Raw genomic sequence first — 22,465 nt, forward strand, 5'->3', positions numbered from 1 at the left:
AACTATTAAAATATGATGGGAGAGGAAGGAGTGAAACCAGAAAAGTGAGAAATCACAGCCCTTTGTGGTCTCCGTCATTTAGCAGATGCGCATGTTCATAGCCCCGCAGAGGGCTCTGATCTAAAGCGATCTGGTTCATCACACCCAGGGATCTGTGTGAAACTTAAGCCCATATAACAGTTCAGGCAGCGAGCAGCATTTTGTTAATAATCACCGGCCTTGAATTGTGTCCTGACACGTTTAGGTCCCGTGTCTGAGCACAGTTTGAAAAATAAACACCCGGCTTTTAATCACAGAAATACGGTGCTTTCTTCAAATCAGCGAGTGTCAGTGCTGAACTTCATTTTGTACCTCTGTTAGTGGACACGTCCAGACTGATCTGTCCGGTACATGTGAGGGGTTTTTAATGGGAACACATTACGATGGGACGGGATGTTTTGTCCAGTGTGAGTGAAAATCCGTTATATACAGTGTTTATTAGATGGGAAAAAAACAAAAACATTTGGACTTTAGCTTTTGTCCGTGAGTGTGAATATCCAGTTTACACCATGACGGTTTAGACGACTTTTACTGTACATTTACTGAGAAAAATGATGACGTGTTCAATACTTATTTAACCCACTGTGTGTGTGTGTGTGTGTGTGTGTGTGTGTGTGTGTGTGTGTGTGTGTGTGTGTGTGTGTGTGTATTGGTGTCCAGTTATTCACTGAAACAGGGTCACGTTCATACACACAGAATTTATTTCTGACTCTTCATTAAACTGACATTCATCAACCTGCTGTAAGAAAACGCTTCTTCTTCTTCGTGCACGTGTTGCTGTGATGGAAACACGTTGACACGCGTCATCACGTGTTCAGGAACACACAGCTGGACCCCGATTTCCTGACGAAGCTGTAAAACTGATGGAAAATAATGACAAACCAACATGATATTTTGATTGGCTATAAAAAGATATTTGACTATTTACAAAATTCAAGTTAATTTATGACAAAGTAAAAGTGCATCGAATGTTTTTGAAAAAAGAAAGTATACATATGCATATTATTTTTATTCTTTAAAAATGTTCAGTTTATAGAAAATTCTGGCGTCTTGTTGCACTCGGTGACTTTGACTTTTCTTCTTATTGAACATGTTGCAGATAAAATCGTTGACAAACTGCCTTCTAGAAGAACGTAGAGGATGTTGTAGTTTACAGGTGTGGAAGCGTTTGGGCGGCAGGTCACCCTGTTTGAGGTTTTCCTGTAGAAACACAAAATAAATACACGTCCAGAGGAGACAAAATGCATGGACAATTTGCCTCGTTGGCAAATTCCAACATGAAATTTGCTGAAGCGATCCATCAAAGTTCATTCTGTTCCTTCAAATGGTCAGAACATCAGAGCTCCAGATCTGAGAAGGAACTGCTGCAGGTCCCACAAACAAAGATGTCTTAAAGAGACAAAGACATCCTAATGTCGTAACAGTGCAGGAATGCTAAGTGAGTGTGACAGTGCTGAGTGGTGGGGGTCAGGGGTCGTGGCCTGGGACAGACCCTGTGAGGAGCAGGACAAGGAAGAGGGTTGGTCCCTGAGTATTTGGTCCCCATTGGGAAAAGCGTCTCGTGGGGGCCCTGAGCCTGCGTTACCGCTCTTCGGACACTTTTCCCTTCACCTCCCGCTCGTCCTCGTCTCTCCGCTTCTGCCTCCGGAAGAAACCGAACTGTTTGGGACATCGGTCAGAAAATCAGACAGGAAGGACAGACAGAGAGAGGACACAGTGTGAGAACTGACACGTGGACGTGAAGGAGACATTTTTATCAGTCAGCTCCAGGAACATGTTCCAGTACTACATCTAGAACTTTAAGGAAACACAGACTCTCCTTGACTGGCATCTACCCAAGCAGATCATCAACCCAGTGGCAGCTGGCCCATAGGGGGCGCTCGGGCGCTGCCCTCCCAGAAAAATTATAAAATATATGTTAAAAAAACAAAACAGTATTATCTATGTCAGTTTTACTTAATAGTACGTGCCTACATGTAATCTGAATTATTAGAACAACATTTCCGCAGACAGAAGCACAGAACGTATCATTTCTCTTCTTGGGCACTCACTCAAAGAGCCCCTAGAAGTGCAGCCAAATGACCAATTGTGTGTGATTACTAAGGAAATATAATAAATATTTGGCCAATCAGCATCACCAAATTTAATGTCTCGGGTCGCCTGTGGATTTATCAAAGTGCTGCTGTTTTTGGCGGAAACAGAAACCCCACCGACGTTTGGGTTCTGTTTCTATTTATTGTCTCCGTGTGTTTTGCTGGAGTAAGTTGAAGAACTTTGGGACTTTACGATGCTGCTCCTCCTGCTCCTTATGTCCTCGGTGGTTTTCAGCTGTGGATTCGCTTTCGGATCCAACTTCAGCTCACCTGAGTTCACGAGCTGTTTGGATTTACTCCTGAATGTTGCTCCTGGTGTGGAAATGAGGATGAAAATTGAAGGTGAATGAGTGATGTTTGTTGTTTTAGGGGGTCAGATCTTTATTGGTACAGCGGACCAGTTATAACGGTTAGGGGAGACCGGGGCTGTTTGTAACAGTGTTCAAAGCTGCAGCCATGGTGACATTCTGATTTCAGTTTACACATCAGGAGGATCAGCTCACAGAAGTGAAATATTCTTTGGACTATTCCACAGTCTAAAACCAATGATTTGCTCAGTTAAAAACAACAACAACAACCACCAAAAATAGCAATTTGCATGTTTTTTTTTTAAGAAATTCTAACTTGGTCACTACGAGTTCACACAGGACGCTTATCTTCAGACTAACTCTAGTTTAGCAAAGCATTTAATGAAGTGGTTTTATGAACTTAATTTGCTTTGTCCTCTACACTTTTTAAATTAATTTTAACCAATTTAATTAGCAGAATTGTTTAATTCAAGTTATTCTAGCTTCTTTATTTTGCCTCCATTCCACTCAGTAATGTTCATGCAAATTACTGTCTCACTTTTGTGAAGTTTAAAAACATTTTTAACTTATTTCACTGAAGTCTGAATAAATTACATGTTGCAGTTAAAGTTTTACAGTCAAACTGTTTATTTTAAAACTATCGTCAACCAGCGTCCAACTGTGTTAATTTTACCACACACACACACACACACACACACACACACACACACACACACACACACACACACACACACACACACACACACACACACACACACACACTCTCTCTCTTTCTTTTGGAAGGTGATGTGAACATTGTCATAAAGAGTCTAAACGTGCTGATATTTTCTGTTCTGTTCAGGTCGGTGTCACTGTGAACACCAGGATGTGTGTGTTTGAAGATAATGGCAGTGCAGTACAGTTTGGTGTACTATGTGTGTAACTGTTGTCATGGTGATATCTACTGGCACACCAGCCCCGCCAAGATTTTTTTCCCATCAGCCACCACTGGTCCAACCCCAGAGACAGAACCCAGAGGTGTCAGTTTAGATTTCAAAAGGACGTTTCAGTCATTTCAGTTAAATCCACCTCAGTCTGTGTGGTTTCTTGGCAGAACAGATAACTGTGGGATACAAGTTGGATAGCTGATATACAGACTGTGGTTCGATTCCACAGCTGTGCTTCAGACGACCTGTGTGTCCATGGACGAGACACTTAATGTGCCTCGTCCCAGTCCACCCTGCCTTAAATGGGTACCAGCCTTGGCTGGGCAGTAACATGCAATAAGACCAGCATCCTGTCCAAGGGGGAGTCTTGGACCCTCATCCGCTTCACACCATGGAAACCAGAATTAATCAGTGGTCCAACGGGCCTCAATGGCCGGGAAAAAGTTTACTGTGTGCAGCTGCCTGGACTTTCCTCCAGAGGTCATTGTTTGCTGAAGTAAGTTATTATTGACATACAAATGAGCATCAAATAGGACATTAATGACCAATCATAGATCATCCCACGACTGTGACAAAACCATTTCCAAGACCGTGGCTATAGTTAGCTACAGACACGGTCTATAAGCTGGCTGTGTTTTAAAGTGTAAAGAGACGTTATGGAGTTTGCAGTCAGCTGCTGGACAGATGAGTGGAATACAAAGCTGTCAACTTATCTGCATCACAACAATGAGCGCTAGCTAGCCTAGCCCAGTCACCATGTCTGTCTGAATAGTGAAACCTGCTGTGGCTGCTTATGAACAAATCAGGCGTCGTTCTAATACAAGTGATTTTTTATTTGTTTTTCCTGCTGAATGGATCAAACTCGATGAACTTGCAGTTGTGACGTTTGATGTTTGTGTCAGACCATATTGTAACCATAGCTCGTTAGCATTAGCATTCTGTCCAGGCGTGACAGAGGCCAGCAGGAGGCGCTATGCAATAGTAGTCAGTAAGCCTCACTCCCCACCAGCTTAAAGGATTCTCTGACCACAAGGCCAGAGCCCAGGTTTTAGTCTTCTGGTTAGAGTTCACCTCCCGTGCAGGAGATTGTGAGTTCGCAAGTGGGAGGAGTCAAGCACACAACATGGATGACAGAGAGAGTGCACACCTCTACACAGGATCTATGTTCAGTTTGTTTGTACGAACCCATGCCCTGCTGGACGTGTAGCACTGTTGACAGTTGTCAGGTTTTTCCTGTAATTATTATCTTTTTTTCAGTCACATGTACTGACCCCTGGTGGGTGTAAAATACAACACCTTTCTTTCTTTCTTTCTTTTGTCCATATTTGTGTCCATATTTTGAAAGATTATGGATATGATGAAACGGAGCAGTTCCACAGGAAATCGCAGGGGCAACGAGGCACGCCCTGATTAAAAGGACATGATGAAGACATTTATCAGTGGTGGAAGATTAGAGTTTTATTAATATCTTGTTGTGAAGTATTTAAAGGCTGTACACACACTTTTGTCTTGTGTGCAGTGTTATTACGACTTTTCCACAGTCACCGTATTTGATGTTGTCAGAATCTTATGACCCCTGCACTGCCCTCTAGTGGATGTATTGATTAGCAGCCATGTGCTGAAAATGAAACGGAAGTGTGTTAGTCTGTGGGCAGTGAGGGTAACATCGTTTGAATCACATGTACATTTTAAAGTACATAATGAGAATAAATTAACCTTTAATCTGTTCCTGGGAATTTGGGGAATAAGAACAGCTACATTAAGTTACTTCAGCTGATCTTTGAGTATCCCGGTGATTATGTCTGAAAAATAAATAAATAAATCATAATCGTTCTGATTTTGAGGACTTACCTTCCAAAGAGCGAGACTGAGCAGAGCCAACAGTAAGAGTCCTCCCAGTGAGCTGCCGATGATGATCCAGGTGGGGACTCTGTAGTCACCCTCCTTCCTGATCTCCAGCGTTATCTGTGGACCAGATAAGAGCATTGTCATCATCATAATCATCGTCATCGTCATCATCATCGTTATCATCGTCATCATCATAGTCATTGTCATCATCATCATTATCATCGTGATCATCATAGTTATCATCGTCATCATCATAGTCATCGCCATAATCGTCATCATCTTCATCCTGATCGTTATCATCATCATCATCATCATCATAGTCATCGTCATTGTTATCATCGTCATCATCATAATCATCATTATCTTCATCAGCATCATCGTCATCATCATAGTCATCGTCATCATCATCGTTATCATCGTCATCATCATCATAGTCATCGTCATCATCATCGTTATCATTGTGATCATCATAGTTATCATCGTCATCATCATAGTCATCGTCATAATCATCATCATCTTCATCATGATCGTTATCATCATCATCATCATAGTCATCGTCATCGTTATCATCGTCATCATCATAATCATCATCATCAGCATCATCGTCGTCATCATAGTCATCATCATCGTTATCGTCATCATCATAATCATCATCATCTTCATCATCATCATCATCGTTATCATCATCGTCATCGTCATCATCATCGTCATCATCATCGTTATCATCATCATCATCATAGTCATCGTCATCATCATCGTTATCATCACCATCATCATAGACATCGTCATCATCATCATTATCATCGTCATCATCATAGTCATCGTCATCATCATCGTTATCATCATTATCATCGTCATCTTCATCATCATCGTTATCATCGTCATCATCATAATCATCATCATTGTCATCATCATAGTCATCGTCATCATCATAGTCATCAACATCATCATCATTATCGTCATCATCATAGTCATCGTCATCATCATCGTTATCATCGTCATCATCATAATCATCGTCATCATCATCATTATCGTCATCATCATCGTTATCATCGTCATCTTCATCATCATTATCATCGTCATCATCATAGTCATTGTCATCATCATCATAATCATCATCTTCATCATCGTCGTCATCATCATAGTCATCGTCATCCTCATCATCATCGTTATCATCGTCATCATCATAGTCAACGTCATCATCATCATGATAATCATCGTCACCTTCATCATCATCATCGTTATCATCATCATCATTATCATCGTCATCATCATCATCGTCATTGTCGTCATCATTATCATTGTCATCATCATTGTCGTTGTCATCATCATCTTCATCATCATCATCGTCATCATCATCACAGTCATCGACATCTTCATCATCATCGTTATCATAATCATCATCACTGCTATTGCCATCATCATCGTCATCATTTAGCCACCATATAGTCATCCCTAACCCCCAACAGATCTTTGTGATGTCAAAAAAGTGAAAGGGCAGTACCATACAGTAGTGTTCAGAATAATAGTAGTTCTATGTGACTAAAAGATTAATCCAGGTTTTGAGTATATTTCTTATTGTTACATGGGAAACAAGGTACCAGTAGATTCAGTAGATTCTCACAAATCCAACAAGACCAAGCATTCATGATATGCACACTCTTAAGGCTATGAAACTGGGCTATTAGTAAAAAAAAAAGTAGAAAAGGGGGTGTTCACAATAATAGTAGTGTGACATTCAGTCAGTGAGTTCGTCAGTTTTGTGGAACAAACAGGTGTGAATCAGGTGTCCCCTATTTAAGGATGAAGCCAGCACCTGTTGAACATGCTTTTCTCTTTGAAAGCCTGAGGAAAATGGGACGTTCAAGACATTGTTCAGAAGAACAGAGTAGTTTGATTAAAAAGTTGATTGGAGAGGGGAAAACTTATACGCAGGTACAAAAAATTATAGGCTGTTCATCTACAATGATCTCCAATGCTTTAAAATGGACCAAAAAAAAAAAACAAAACAGAGACGCGTGGAAGAAAACGGAAAACAACCATCAGAATGGATAGAAGAATAACCAGAATGGCAAAGGCTCACCCATTGATCAGCTCCAGGATGATCAAAGACAGTCTGGAGTTACCTGTAAGTGCTGTGACAGTTAGAAGACGCCTGTGTGAAGCTAATTTATTTGCAAGAATCCCCCGCAAAGTCCCTCTGTTAAATAAAAGACATGTGCAGAAGAGGTTACAATTTGCCAAAGAACACATCAACTGGCCTAAAGAGAAATGGAGGAATATTTTGTGGACTGATGAGAGTAAAATGGTTCTTTTTGGGTCCAAGGGCCGCAGACAGTTTGTGAGACGACCCCCAAACTCTGAATTCAAGCCACAGTTCACAGTGAAGACAGTGAAGCATGGTGGTGCAAGCATCATGATATGGGCATGTTTCTCTACTATGGTGTTGGGCCTATATATCGCATACCAGGTATCATGGATCAGTTTGGATATGTCAAAATACTTGAAGAGGTCATGTTGCCTTATGCTGAAGAGGACATGCCCTTGAAATGGGTGTTTCAACAAGACAATGACCCCAAGCACACTAGTAAACCAGCAAAATCTTGGTTCCAAATCAACAAAATTAATGCCTCGCAAATGTGAAGAATCATGAAAAACTGTGGTTATACAACTAATATAGTTTAGTGATTCACAGGATTGATAAAAAAGCAGTTTGAACATAATAGTTTTGAGTTTGTAGCATCAACAGCAGATGCTACTATTATTGTGAACACCCCCTTTTCTACTTTTTTTTACTATAGCCCAATTTCATAACCTTAAGAGTGTGCATATCATGAATGCTTGGTCTTGTTGGATTTGTGAGAATCTACTGAATCTACTGGTACCTTGTTTCCCATGTAACAATAAGAAATATACTCAAAACCTGGATTAATCTTTTTAGTCACATAGCACTACTATTATTCTGAACACTACTGTAAATAGTCAGGCTTTTATGAGTTTTTACCCAAGGCCATCAATGTATGGCCATCTGGTATTGCAAAGACTGCATTTGTCTGTCCAGCCGTCTGTCTGTCTGTCTGTGCTCAGTGTAAGTCCAGTCCTGTTCCTGCCAGAGTCTTCAAATTCACAGGGAACATTCTTGGGAAACAGACCTTGGACAAGTTCAAAGCTTGCTGACCCTTAATCTATTTTAAGAGGTTAAAAGTCACATTTTCCCCCCATTTGTAAACTATGAATCATGCAAATACATTGTTTTTTGTTTTCTTGTTTGTTTGTTTTTTGTATGAGTAGAGCAGCGCCGTGACGTCACTGGCCGGTCTCTCTCTGACACGCCAAAACCGTTTTGTTTATGTGTAAGTATAATATGTTTGTCATATATATTATATGACAAACATATATCTGGCCCATGTGGCTCCTGTCATGCTGGAGTGGTCCACGTCATATGATAAAGTTCTGTACTTGGGTCTTGGTCCAACACAGCAGCCACAGTAGTAATCAGATATTTATCTGGTCTCTGTGTGTCGGATGGTCCCACGTTCGTGGCCGTCACTGCAATTCCGTTCTGGGTGTTCCCAAAGTGATCAAGACTCTGGTGTCCTGGAACAGGTGTTTGGATGTTCTGCTGGTGGGTCATGAGAGGCCATTAAAAATATAGAAATATAAACATCTTAGATTTTCAATTTTGTAATGAAGTTTAAAATGACCTAAGCTTGTAACTGGTGAAGCAAATCACAAGTTGCCCAAACAATTAAAGAAAAAAAAATAATAATAATTTTATTCTCTGATAGCATCCAGATAAAAATTATAAATCCTTCAAACCATCATCGGTGTCTTGGAAGCTTCACACACTTCACCTGACTTGTTGCTGTTTTTGAGGTGATACAGTGAGCCTGGTCCAAAGAAAAGTACCTGCATACTCAACATCGTCTTCCTAAACATTCCACCAGTCCCAGCTTACCGTAGCCAAAACGCAATTACTGACAATTTTGAGTTTTCAATGGTACGACGTGGGGCAGGCCGACTTCTGCTGTACAGACTGTCCTCAAAAACAGTGAGTGTGCATGAAGGAGACAAGTGAGGGAAGCCAGCAAGACCTGATTGACGACTCTGAAGGACTGTGACTCCATAAGGCAGCAGCAGTTCAAACGCTGAAATTCTCTTTAGTAAATGGATATCTAATAATTTAAAATGACATCATCGCTCTGTGGGAATAACAGGAGGTTGAGCAGAGTGTTTAATCCATCAGCTCCTCTGAATATCAGCTTTAACTCATGTCTTGTGCCTTTTTTACTCAGGTAGTTAATGAGCTCGAAACCTCAGTTTGGTGCTGACTGGAGCAACATGTAGTATCCTGTGGGCCAGTAGATGGCAGCAAAGATCAGTGCATGTGACTCGGGTTTACATGCAGTTCTGTGGGTCCTTTCGGTCCCTGAGCTGTTTGTGCTTCACTGTAATTCCACGCAGAAACTTCAGAAAAAGCAACCAGCAGCAAATATTTAAAGTAAGTAAGACCCTTCGGCTGCTCTCTTGTTTTTCCACTTGGTCACCACAGCAGATCCGAGGTGGGTCTGCATGTTGAATTGGCACAAGTTTTACACCGGATGCCCTTCCTGATGCAACTCCACATTACATGGAGAAATGTGGCAGAGATGGGGTTTGAACCACGAACCTTCCACACTGAAACCAGCCCACTAACCACTTGGCCCCCCACCCCTGCCAACAGCAAATATTTTAATGTCCACATCATAAATCAACGTGTGGCACAGGCTTCCGTTTAAAAGCAGGGATTAAAGACCAAACCTGACAAACTCATCTTCATTTCAGACTCACAGCTGTGAAACTGAAAAATAATCCCCACAATAAATGAAACGTTCATCGTTTAAAACGCTCCACTGTCATTATGATGATAGTCATTCTTACTGTGGGGATTCGATCCTTCTGTTTTTCTTGGCACAAACAGCCTTCTGTTAGGGGAGCTGTGCACGTTGGTGCTCGTGCACATGGACTCACATGTCTGACAGGCCTCTTGCTCGTGCAGGAAACATGGGCTAAGATGAGGGGAGCTCCACTGAGGCGCTGGTCACCAGCTCCAGATTTTAAACTTCAGCTGCACAGGAGGTCAAAAACACGGCGGTCATTTTTTTTTTTTTTTGCAAACACACACTTAGCGGGAAAAAAGTGCTGAGTCGTGCCATGGGACCATGTCAAACTGTTTTTCAAGGTGCTGTACTCACTGCGTGCAGAGCGTCGAGGCGTAACACTCCTGAGATTCGAACGCTGATGTCGCGATACGAGGCCACGTTGACAGTACACTGGACCGGCAGAGTTATCGTGTTGGATCGATTCTGTTTTGAGACGTCCCATAAAGTTAACGCAGCCGACAAACCTGTGGTTGGATGTGTGCAGACAGTTTTAATTTACCAGGCGAGAGAAGCGTGAGAGATCCTCAGGAGATGCTCTGCTCTGTGCCACATGTTGAGGAGGTAAACAGTGTGTCCCGTCTCTCTGAGGACAAAAACAGGAAAAGTCCAGTGAGGAATGGTGTCCATAAGAAGACGGGCACCACTGATATTAAATATTCAATCGTCACACTGTACCATCCCGCATCCATCAGCACATTTCAACCATCCATTCATCCCATGGTACATCCATCATCCTTCCATGAGGCCACAGTACCATTTACCAGCCCATCCTTCCATCCATCAGCACATTCTACCATCCATCACCCATCTATCAAGCCGTGATACCATCCACCATCCATTCATTAGTACATTGTACCATCCTTCAATCAATCTGTCATTAAACCATCCATCCGGATGCACAGATGGATGGATGGATGGACAGATGGACGGACGGACATCTTATTCCAATTAGGGGTTGGGGGGCTGGAGCCTATCCCAGCAGTCACAGGGTGTGAGGCGGGTTTACGCTGGACAGGACGCCAGTCTGACAAACACAGTCACACCTGCAGACAATTTAAAGCTTCCAATCCACCTAAACTGCATGTCTTTGGATGGGAGGAAGCTGGAGCACCTGGAGGGACCACCATCCATCTGTCTGTCCAGCTATCACATTGGACCATTCTTCATCCATCCACACTTCCAACCATCAACCCATTGTATCAACCATCATTCTTTCTTCCATCTATCATTCATCCATCAGCTGATCTGTCCAGGCGTCATCCATCAATCTGTCTATCTATCCATCAATCTGGCAATCCATTAATCATTGATCCATCTGGCCATACATCAACCAATCTGTACCTTAATTATCCTGCCATCTATCCATGCAGGCCACCACTCATCCATCAGCCATTCATTCAATCTGTCCATCTATCTATTCATCCATACTTAATTCTTTCATTCATCTGCTCATCTGTCATTTATTTTTTATCCATATTTTTTAATCAAACAAAATGGCAAACATCATACAAACAAACAAATCTAACACCAAACTGAAGGAAAAACAAACCAAAGAAGATAACTAAGAAAAACACACACAGAGAACAGTGGCTCCTGCAACTGTGTGAGTGTGAGACAGGCACATGGCAAAGTGTCTATCTGTCATGCATCCACTCATCCAATAAAACTTCATCCATCCACTGGTCCATCCACCCATCCATCAGTAAGCAAGTCCCTTCTGCTGCTTCATTGTTTTCACTTGGGGTCACCACTTCATATCCAAAGTGAATGTTGATTTGGCACAAGTTTTACACTGGATGCCCTTCCTGACACAACTCCACATTGCATGGAGAAATGTGGCAGGGGTGGGGTTTGAACCGGGAACACCAGTTGGCCACCACCTGTGCCCAACCATCCGTCATCCATCAAATTTAATGTATTCATATGGTGCTTTCATTAACACATAGAACAATACTTTACCATTTTAAACAGAAACTGCATTCAATTTAAATTTATTTTAATTTATATAGCGTCAAATCAATCAATCAATTCAATCAATTTTAATTATATAGCGCCAAATCACAACAAACAGTTGCCCCAAGGCGCTTTATATTGTAAGGCAAGGCCATACAATAATTATGTAAAACCCCAACGGTCAAAACCGACCCCCTGTGAGCAAGCACTTGGCTACAGTGGAAGGAAAAACTCCCTTTTAACAGGAAGAAACCTCCAGCAGAACCAGGCTCAGGGAGGGGCAGTCTTCTGCTGGGACTGGTTGGGGCTGAGGGAGAGAACCAGGAAAAAGACATGCTGTGGAGGGAGCAGAGATCGATCACTAATGATTAAATGCAGAGGGTGCATACAGAGCAAAAAGAGAAAGAAACAGTGCATCATGGGAACCCCCCAGCAGTCTACATCTATAGCAGCATAACTAAGGGATGGTTCAGGGTCACCTGATCCAGCCCTAACTATAAGCTTTAGCAAAAGGAAAGTTTTAAGCCTAATCTTAAAAGTAGAGAGGGTGTCTGTCTCCCCTGATCTGAATTGGGAGCTGGTTCCACAGGAGAGGAGCCTGAAAGCTGAAGGCTCTGCCTCCCATTCTACTCTTACAAACCCTACGAACTACAAGTAAGCCTGCAGTCTGAGAGCGAAGTGCTCTATTGGGGTGATATGGTACTATGAGGTCCCTAAGATAAGATGGGACCTGATTATCAAAACCTTATAAGTAGAAGAAGAATTTTAAATTCTATTCTAGAATTAACAGGAAGCCAATGAAGAGAGGCCAATATGGGTGAGATATGCTCTCTCCTTCTAGTCCCCGTCAGTACTCTAGCTGCAGCATTTTGAATTAACTGAAGGCTTTTAGGGAACTTTTAGGACAACCTGATAATAATGAATTACAATAGTCCAGCCTAGAGGAAATAAATGCATGAATTAGTTTTTTCAGCATCACTCTGAGACAAGACCTTTCTGATTTTAGAGATATTGCGTAAATGCAAAAAGCAGTCCTACATATTTGTTTAATATGTGCTTTGAATGACATATCTGATCAAAAATGACTCCAAGATTTCTCACAGTATTACTAGAGGTCAGGGTAATGCCATCCAGAGTAGGATCTGGTTAGACACCATGTTTCTAAGATTTGTGGGGCCAAGTACAATAACTTCAGTTTTATCTGAGTTTAAAAGCAGGAAATTAGAGGTCATCCATGTCTTTATGTCTGTAAGACAATCCTGCAGTTTAGCTAATTGGTGTGTGTCCTCTGGCTTCATGGATAGATTAAAGGTGGGTATCATCTGCGTAACAATGAAAATTTAAGCAATACCGTCTAATAATACTGCCTAAGGGAAGCATGTATAAAGTGAATAAAATTGGTCCTAGCACAGAACCTTGTGGAACTCCATAATTACTTTAGTCTGTGAAGAAGATCCCCATTTACATGAACAAATTGTAATCTATTAGACAAATAGGATTCAAACCACCGCAGCGCAGTGCCTTTAATACCTATGGCATGCTCTAATCTCTGTAATAAAATTTTATGGTCAACAGTATCAAAAGCAGCACTGAGGTCTAACAGAACAAGCACAGAGATGAGTCCACTGTCCGAGGCCATAAGAAGATCATTTGTAACCTTCACTAATGCTGTTTCTGTACTATGATGAATTCTAAAACCTGACTGAAACTCTTCAAATAGACCATTCCTCTGCAGATGATCAGTTAGCTGTTTTACAACTACCCTTTCAAGAATTTTTGAGAGAAAAGGAAGGTTGGAGATTGGCCTATAATTAGCTAAGATAGCTGGGTCAAGTGATGGCTTTTTAAGTAATGGTTTAATTACTGCCACCTTAAAAGCCTGTGGTACATAGCCAACTAACAAGATAGATTGATCATATTTAAGATCGAAGCATTAAATAATGGTAGGGCTTCCTTGAGCAGCCTGGTAGGAATGGGGTCTAATAAACATGTTGATGGTTTGGATGAAGTAACTAATGAAAATAACTCAGACAGAACAATCGGAGAGAAAGAGTCCTAAACCAAATACCGGCATCACTGAAAGCAGCCAAGATAACGATATGTCTTTGGGATGGTTATGAGTAATTTTTCTTTAATAGTTAAAACTTTTGTTAGCAAAGAAAGTCATGAAGTCATTACTAGTTAAAGTTAATGGAATACTCAGCTCAACAGAGCTCTGACTCTTGTCAGCCTGGCTACAGTGCTGAAAAGAAACCTGGGGTTGTTCTTATTTTCTTCAATTAGTGATGAGTAGAAAGATTGTCCTAGCTTTACGGAGGGCTTTTTTATAGAGCAACAGACTCTTTTTCCAGGCTAAGTGAAGATCTTCTAAATTAGTGAGACGCCATTTCCTCTCCAACTTACGGGTTATCTGCTTTAAGCTACGGTTTGTGAGTTATACCACGGAGTCAGACACTTCTGATTTAAAGCTCTCTTTTTCAGAGGAGCTACAGCATCCAAGTTGTCTTCAATGAGGATGTAAAACTATTGACGAGATACTCTATCTCCCTTACAGAGTTTAGGTAGCTACTCTGCACTGTGTTGGTATATGGCATTAGAGAACATAAAGAAGGAATCATATCCTTAACCTAGTTACAGCGCTTTCTGCAAGACTTCTAGTGTAATGAACTTATTCCCCACTGCTGGGTAGTCCATCAGAGTAAATGTAAATGTTTATTAAGAAATGATCAGACAGAAGGAGTTTTCAGGGAATACTGTTAAGTCTTCTATTTCCATACCATAAGTCAGAACAAGATCTAAGATATGATTAAAGTGGTGGGTGGACTCATTTACTTTTGAGCAAGCCAATAGAGTCTAATAATAGATTAAATGCAGTGTTGAGGCTGTCATTCTCAGCATCTGTCGTGGATGTTAAAATCGCCCATAATAATTATCTTATCTGAGCTAAGCACTAAGTCAGACAAAAGGTCTGAAAATTCACAGAGAAACTCACAGTACGACCAGGTGGATGATAGATATAACAAATAAAACTGGTTTTTTGGGACTTCCAATTTGGATGGGACAAGACTAAGAGACAAGCTTTCAATGAATTAAAGCTCTGTCTGGGTTTTGATTAATTAATAAGCTGAATGGAAGATTGCTGCTAATCCTCTGCCTCGGCCCGTGCTACGAGCATTCTGACAGTTAGTGTGACTCGGGGGTGTTGACTCATTTAAACTAACATATTCATCCTGCTGTAACCAGGTTTCTGTTAGGCAGAATAAATCAATATGTTGATCAATTATTATATCATTTACCAACAGGGACTTAGAAGAGAGAGACCTAATGTTTAATAGACCACATTTAACTGTTTTAGTCTGTGGTGCAGTTGAAGGTGCTATATTATTTTTCTTTTTGAATTTTATGCTTAAATAGATTTTTGCTGGTGTTGGTAGTCGGGAGCAGGCACCGTCTCTACGGGGATGGGGTAATGAGGGGATGGCAGGGGGAGAGAAGCTGCAGAGAGGTGTGTAAGACTACAACTCTGCTTCCTGGTCCCACACCTGGATAGTCACGGTTTGGAGGATTTAAGAAATTGGCCAGATTTCTAGAAATGAGAGCTGCTCCATCCAAAGTGGGATGGATGCCGTCTCTCCTAACAGACCAGGTTTTCCCCAGAAGCTTTGCCAATTATCTATGAAGCCCACCTCATTTTTTGGACACCACTCAGACAGCCAGCAATTCAAGGAGAACATGCGGCTAACATGTCACTCCCGGTCCAACTGGGGAGGGGCACAGAGAAACTACAGAGTCCGACATTGTTTTTGCAAAGTTACACACCGATTTAATGTTAATTTTAGTGACCTCCGATTGGCGTAACCGGGTGTCATTACTGCCGACGTGAATTACAATCTTTACCAAATTTACGCTTAGCCTTAGCCAGCAGTTTCAAATTTCCTTCAATGTCGCCTGCTCTGGCCCCCGAAGACCAATTGACTATGGTTGCTGGTGTCGCTAACTTCACATTTCTCAAAACAGAGTCGCCAATAACCAGAGTTTGATCCTCGGCGGGTGTGTCGTCGAGTGGGGAAAAACGGTTAGAGATGTGAACGGGTTGGCGGTGTACACGGGGCTTCTGTTTAGGGCTACGCTTCCTCCTCACAGTCACCCAGTCGGCCTGCTTTCCCGGCTGCTCGGGATCTGCCGGGAGGGAACTAACGGCGGCTAAGCTAACCTTGGTCCGCACCGACTGCAGGGGCCTGGCTAGCTGTAGAATTTTCCACGTGTGCGGAGCCGAGTCACTAATTCGCCCAGCCTGGCCTCCAAAGCTACGAATAAGCTACACTTATTACAAGTACCGTTACTGCTAAAGGAGGCCGAGGAATAACTAAACATTTCACACCCAGAGCAGAAAAGTGCGGGAGAGACAGGAGAAGCCGCCATGCTAAATCGGCTAAGAGCTGGTAGCTACGCTAAGCTAGCGGATTCCTAAAAACACGCAAAGTGAATAATGTGTAAATAATTTAGTGGTGATTCAGCAGAAGGAGTGCTTTAGTTAAGGCACGTAAAGATTACACTGGGAAACAAATCGTAATCTAGATAACTAGATCAATCTAACTGCGCAGATTAAACAGCTAACAGATACAGAAAAACACCGCTGTGCTCCGGAACAGGAAGTGATACAAATCACAACTAAGTTGCCTCAAGGTGCTTCACACAGTAAAGTCTAACCTTACTAACCCCCAGAACAAGAACACAGGCGACAGTGGTAAGAAAAACCACCTCTGATGATACTGAGGAAGAAACCTGAAGCGGACCAGACTCAGAGGGGTTGTTACAGCACACACTGTCACCACAACGATATGTGCCAGCTGTGTTACTACATACAATCCACTGCACCAGCAACGATATGTGTCGTGAACATTAGTACATATTGTCATGATATGCTGCAACAGTTGTGTGTGTGTGAGTGTGAGAGAGAGAGACAGACAGACAGAGAGAGAGAGATTTGCTCAAATTAAATCTGTGTACGTCATGCATAAAAGCTGGTTAGATTTGTCATTTCCTGTTCAACTGGGTGCTTTGGCAAACCCATTGGGGGGTGGGGGGGGGGACTCAGCAACTGCACACACGGTGAATATTTCATCTGAAATGGTCAACAACATCATCTGAGTGCTAAAAGTCCTGCTGGAACGATGTGGCATCCTGCAGGCTGCTGTGCAGAAGCATCTCCAGTCAGTACATGATGGATCAAACCATCTTCCTCGTCCTGTGCGCACTGGTCACAAAAAGTCCTGGTGCTGTGGCGAAGGCTTGCAAGAAAATAAATGACACTTTTCATGCACTCACAGTGATAAAACGCCAGAACCGAACCCAGTGCGCATCCACAGGAAGCCTACTGTTTAGACCTTCGTGAGCCGGCTGTCCGTGTCGTGGGTTAGTGGTCGACACGCGATGGGGTTGCCTGCAGCCTCCCGCGCTCCCCCGCAAAAAAACAGAACAAACAAACAAAAACAAAACCCTTTGGGTTACGACCTCAGATCAGATGACACCACCAGCTGAATTTATACAGCATATTAAATAAATAAATCACAAGAAGAAGAGGAAGAAGAAGAGGAAGAAGAAGAGGAAGTCTTAAACAGGTCTTAAGCTTTGATTTGAAAACTTCCACCAAAATGTCTAATATCAGATGGTAAACTATTCCATAAAACTGGAGTCCAATAAGTAAAGACATCCATCCATCCATCCATCCATCCATCCATCCATCCATCCATCCATCCATCCATCCATCCATCCATCCATCCATCCATCCATCCATCCATCCATCCATCCATCCATCCATGCCAAATAGGAAGTTGAGATACTGATATGTGGACAGTGACATAGTCCAAAATCAGTTGTTTCAGAGCAGAACTTTGCTTGTTGGATGTTTTTAGATGTGTGGACACAGAATGATGGCAGTTTGAGGATGTTTAACATGAAACATATGTAAGTGTTTGAAGGAAGACTTAAAACAGATTTTAAGTCTGACACCACCCACTGAATTGAAACAGCATATTAAATAAAAAAAATCACAAGAAAAAGAAGAAGAAGACACCAGATGACTCATGGAAACTTTTTTTCTCCTGGTTACCCCAGGAGAAAAAAAGTGACACAGTCACAGGTCACAGTGACATGAAGAAGTTAAAATTTCTTTCAAAGTACCCAAAGCAGTCGTGTGACCTCAGATGTTAAAGTGAGTCTGCAGACGGTGAAGGTTCACGCTCACCTGGTGGATGTAGAAGTCAGACAGCTGGAGGAGCTGATTCCCATTTCTGGTCATTTCTGGAATCTCAATGTTCAGCTGCAAATCCTTGACTGGAAAGTAACCAAGATTCTGGATCTGGGAAGCAACAGGAAGGAAGCGTGACGTTAACACAAATTGTTCTCCTGTGAACTCAGTCAGGGTGGTGACGGCGACCGTTCACACCTGGAAAGTGAAGTTGAACGGAGGCCCGATGACTCCGGGTTCCTCCAGCGACAAGTCCGACTTGATGTCATATTGAGTCGGGTTTGAATCCCTTTTGAAATACAGAACAAAAAACCATAAAGAAGTCATTATGATCCACTGATTTTGATATCTGAAAACTTACACCCAATTTTCTTTTGTCCCTGCACAGCCCACACCTGGTTAGCAAAGCCACAGCTTTTGATTGGCCAAGCTAATCAACTGTGGGCGGAGCAAGTCAAAATGAACAAATAGGGTCAAATGGTTCAAGGACAAAGCGGTGTTCACTGGCGGGAAAAACGGCATTAACTTTGCTCAGTAACAGTTAATCTACCTAATTACAGGACAATTAAGAACAATGAAGACGTTTTCATCAGGAGACTCTCAGCCCCTGGGGGGGGGGGGGGGGGGGGGGGGGTGACATTATGGTGACTGGCTCAGAAAGAGTAAATTTTCATAGTAGACTTCACACACACACACACACACACACACACACACACACACACACACACACACACACACACACACACCACACACCACACACACACACACACACGACACACACACACACACACCATTAATGTTTTTAAAGTGGAACTCCAGACATTATTTTGTCCTCCTTGAGATAAAAGGTCAGAATGTTCATGTGAACGAGCATCATTTAATGTTAGATTTATTTGTTGGCCTGTTGAGGTGCAAAAAATATCAAAAGTTCTAAAGTTCTTTTACTGTTACAAACATAGTAATGAAAATATCTACAGTAATATATTACATTTGATGGGTGTCTTGTCTCACACTGTCCCACGGTAACATTAAAATAGTGTAGATTAATCCTCTAGTTGTTCCGGGTGTGTCGTGGGTACCTTGCATGGCAGCAGCCTGACATCAGGGTGAATGTGAGGCATTATTGTAAAGCACTTTGAGTATCTGATGCAGATGGAAAAGCGCTATATAAATGCCGTCCATTTAACAATGCTTTCTGTTTTATTCTATGTTGAATTCTAAAAGGAATATTTTACACCATCTGTCATAATGAGTTGACAGGATTGGAGCATTTTTAAATTTTGACCCTGCTTCATCGAGTCCCACCAGGCTACAGCTCCCACCCTGGATGGCCACCATAAGGACTGTAAGTGTGATTTAGTCCCAGTGGTACCAGTCAGGTACCAAAGCTGTGGTCTTGATTGTGAGCTTTCTGTGGCATTGATCAATGCTGGTGGTGCCACCTGGTGGCGGTTTTATGCAACTGTAAGTGGTCTGGATTGAGCTTCGACCCTGGCCTGAAGAAAGGCAGCTCATAAGTGCTATTAGAATCTTTATTTTCAGTCTGTGTTATAGTGGCAGTGAGACAAGAAACAGCACAGGTCTGATCCCTCCTGAGTCTGATTGTACATTTCTCATGGGGGGTCTTGGTGGCTTTCCTCACCAGACACATTTAGATCACTCTCTCATAAAGTGAGTCCCTTCGGCTGCTCCCTTGTTTGCACTTGGGGTCGCCACAGCAAATCCAAGGTGGATCTACATGTTGATTGGCACAGGTTTTATGCCGGATGCCCTTCCTGACGCAACTCCACATTACATGGAGAAATGTGGCACAGGTGGATTTAAACCCAGAACCTTCTGCACTGAAACCAAGCGCATTAACCACTTGGCCAGATCACTCTCTCATACTGTTTGTATTTATTTTAATGATTGATGTAAATGATAGACTGCGTCATGATTTACGTAGTTGGGATACTTTAGGATTTGTATATTTTTTTGCACGTCACCGTTTTTTACTTTTATTTTTTTATTTTATTTACATCATGTTCACTGTGAGTTTAAAGAGCATCATTTTAGAACCTTTAAAATAAAGAAGCCTGGATGATGCTTTTTAACGTAGCAGCTCATCGGTGCACAAACATTCGGCGAAGCCTCGGTCAGTTGCAGGTTGTGTCAGATTTTTGTTTGCTTACTTCAAGTAAAATACTGTCGTCTCTATGATTTAGCACCGACCGACCTGTGACCTAATTAATATGCAAATCAGGTCAGTGTTACTGTGGCAATGGCACCACCCCCACTGGGACTACTCGTTTGCCAGGTTTGGGCCTTGGGACCTTGGAGATCATTGTGGCACATGTTCAGATGCTGTTGTCTTGTTGTTTGAGCAGATGGAGGATATTAAAGAACCCGGCTGACTTCAGGACCTCCGGCCTGGTTTCCAGATCTCCCAAACTGATGACCACAAAGGCAGAAAACAAAACTGAATTTAAAAAACAAATGCGCATTTTCAGCAATCTCGTGGATCTCGTGTTTGTCCGCCTCATCCGTTTGTACTCAGCATCTCCAGGGACAAACATCACACGCATGGGACGTTTCACTGCAGCATAATCACCATGACAACCAGGTGTCTGATACCACCTCCTGATGAGCGAGTCTACTTTAGTCTACATGTTTCAGCAAATCAGTGTTGATCTGAAGACTAACTGCTGAACCAACACAGCGGGTTATAAACTGAGGCTACACCCACATGTCTGAGAATAAAATGTAAAGACATCCGACCTGGTGAAGAGAAGGTCTGCCTCGTATTTCAGAGAGTAGTAGATATCATTGAAGTTATCAGCTGTGCTCATTTCTTCTCCATCGCTGTTGAGACGAGACAAAGAAGGTGAAAGGATGAACTCTGGAGGACTTTCAAAGCAGAACTATTTCTGATTAAATTCAACATGTGCTGACACCTGCTGGCCTCCAGGACGACCCTCAGGTGCTCCAGGAAAACAGAACGACTGAACTCAAACTCCAGACGAAATGACACCTGCACCAGTGACAAAAATAAAGCTCAGGACATTAAATGTGCCACAAATGATTCTTCTGCCACTAGATGTCACACTTGCATCAGATTTTAGGATGTAAACAAAGCATGCCCCTTGGCCACTCCTCCTCAGCCGCTCTCCCTCAACTTAATGCTCTCTGTGGGAAAAGTCAGACCTGTGTTGATTCTAGTCTGACCACATTCTTGGTCACAGGCAGTTTGTATCCCCTGAATGTGACTTTTGGATGTATTTGTGGAAAATCACTGCTATCAGACATCTTGAGAAAAATGCAGTGAGTAACGTGGGGAGGAACAACGGTCTCACAGGACAGGACCCGTACGCACTAAATATGCACATGTGGAAATCTCGTACACTAAACATGCACACGTGGACGAGAATTTAAACAGGAAACTGAAAAGCTCAGCGAAGGAGTGTTGCTTCTTTCTCTGCAAATGCCACAAAAACGTTACACAGAAAATAGTTGTTGGCTGATATAAAAATCCCATTAATGACCCCTTTAATTCATCAATTCAAACTTAAACCTATACTCGACCCCACAGAGCGCAAACAAGTCTCAGACACCTGAGCAGGTGACCTCATCTTCAAAACATCAAAAGAGGAAATATGTCTTGGAAGAAGTGTGTTTCATTCATGTTGCAGAATTCCTCAGACTAGAACCATCAGTGCTAAGGTGCACTGAAGGTGGTGGTTCAAAACCATGTGTGTTGGTTTTTGCATTCATTTGTTGCACATTTGTACATAAAAATCAACATTTATTCAAAGTTCATACTCTGAATATCTTTAGACAGCAGTATAAATGTCAGCGGGCCGTGTTTGTATGGTTAAACGACACAAGCTCTTCCTCAAAAAGGGTCCAGACATACAACTATAATGTTCAATATGTATCATAATCAGTGCTGAGTAATGAATTTTTTTGGTGACCAAATTTTACATGTCCACTGTGAGATGGACACTTTGGAGTCATCACTGAAGTTTCCATTGCTGAAGTGTAGGAGGAAGTCCTATACAGGCCCCGAGGATACTGTAGTGTTGAGCAGATGAGAGTCTATGACTTCCCCTGGATGGGACGTCAGTCCAGATCAGGTTAACTGTCCAGC

The 22,465-nt window shown here is 42.2% G+C and overlaps 1 protein-coding gene across 1 annotated transcript in view; it reads right to left on the reverse strand.

Moving 5' to 3' along the window:
* Positions 1 to 719: 719 nt before the first annotated feature.
* LOC117501446 overlaps positions 720 to 22,465 on the reverse strand; it is a 190,361-nt gene continuing 168,615 nt past the window's right edge. Inside the window, 11 exon segments of the mRNA XM_034160351.1 lie at positions 720 to 1,698; positions 5,218 to 5,331; positions 10,225 to 10,251; positions 10,254 to 10,309; positions 10,312 to 10,321; positions 10,449 to 10,559; positions 10,636 to 10,719; positions 18,337 to 18,450; positions 18,538 to 18,628; positions 21,097 to 21,180; positions 21,273 to 21,349. Of these exon segments, the coding sequence (XP_034016242.1) occupies positions 1,621 to 1,698; positions 5,218 to 5,331; positions 10,225 to 10,251; positions 10,254 to 10,309; positions 10,312 to 10,321; positions 10,449 to 10,559; positions 10,636 to 10,719; positions 18,337 to 18,450; positions 18,538 to 18,628; positions 21,097 to 21,180; positions 21,273 to 21,349 (846 nt within the window). The 3' untranslated portion in view covers positions 720 to 1,620.

Source organism: Thalassophryne amazonica, chromosome 2 (assembly GCF_902500255.1).
Source record: "Thalassophryne amazonica chromosome 2, fThaAma1.1, whole genome shotgun sequence".
Taxonomy (NCBI): Eukaryota; Metazoa; Chordata; class Actinopteri; order Batrachoidiformes; family Batrachoididae; genus Thalassophryne; species Thalassophryne amazonica.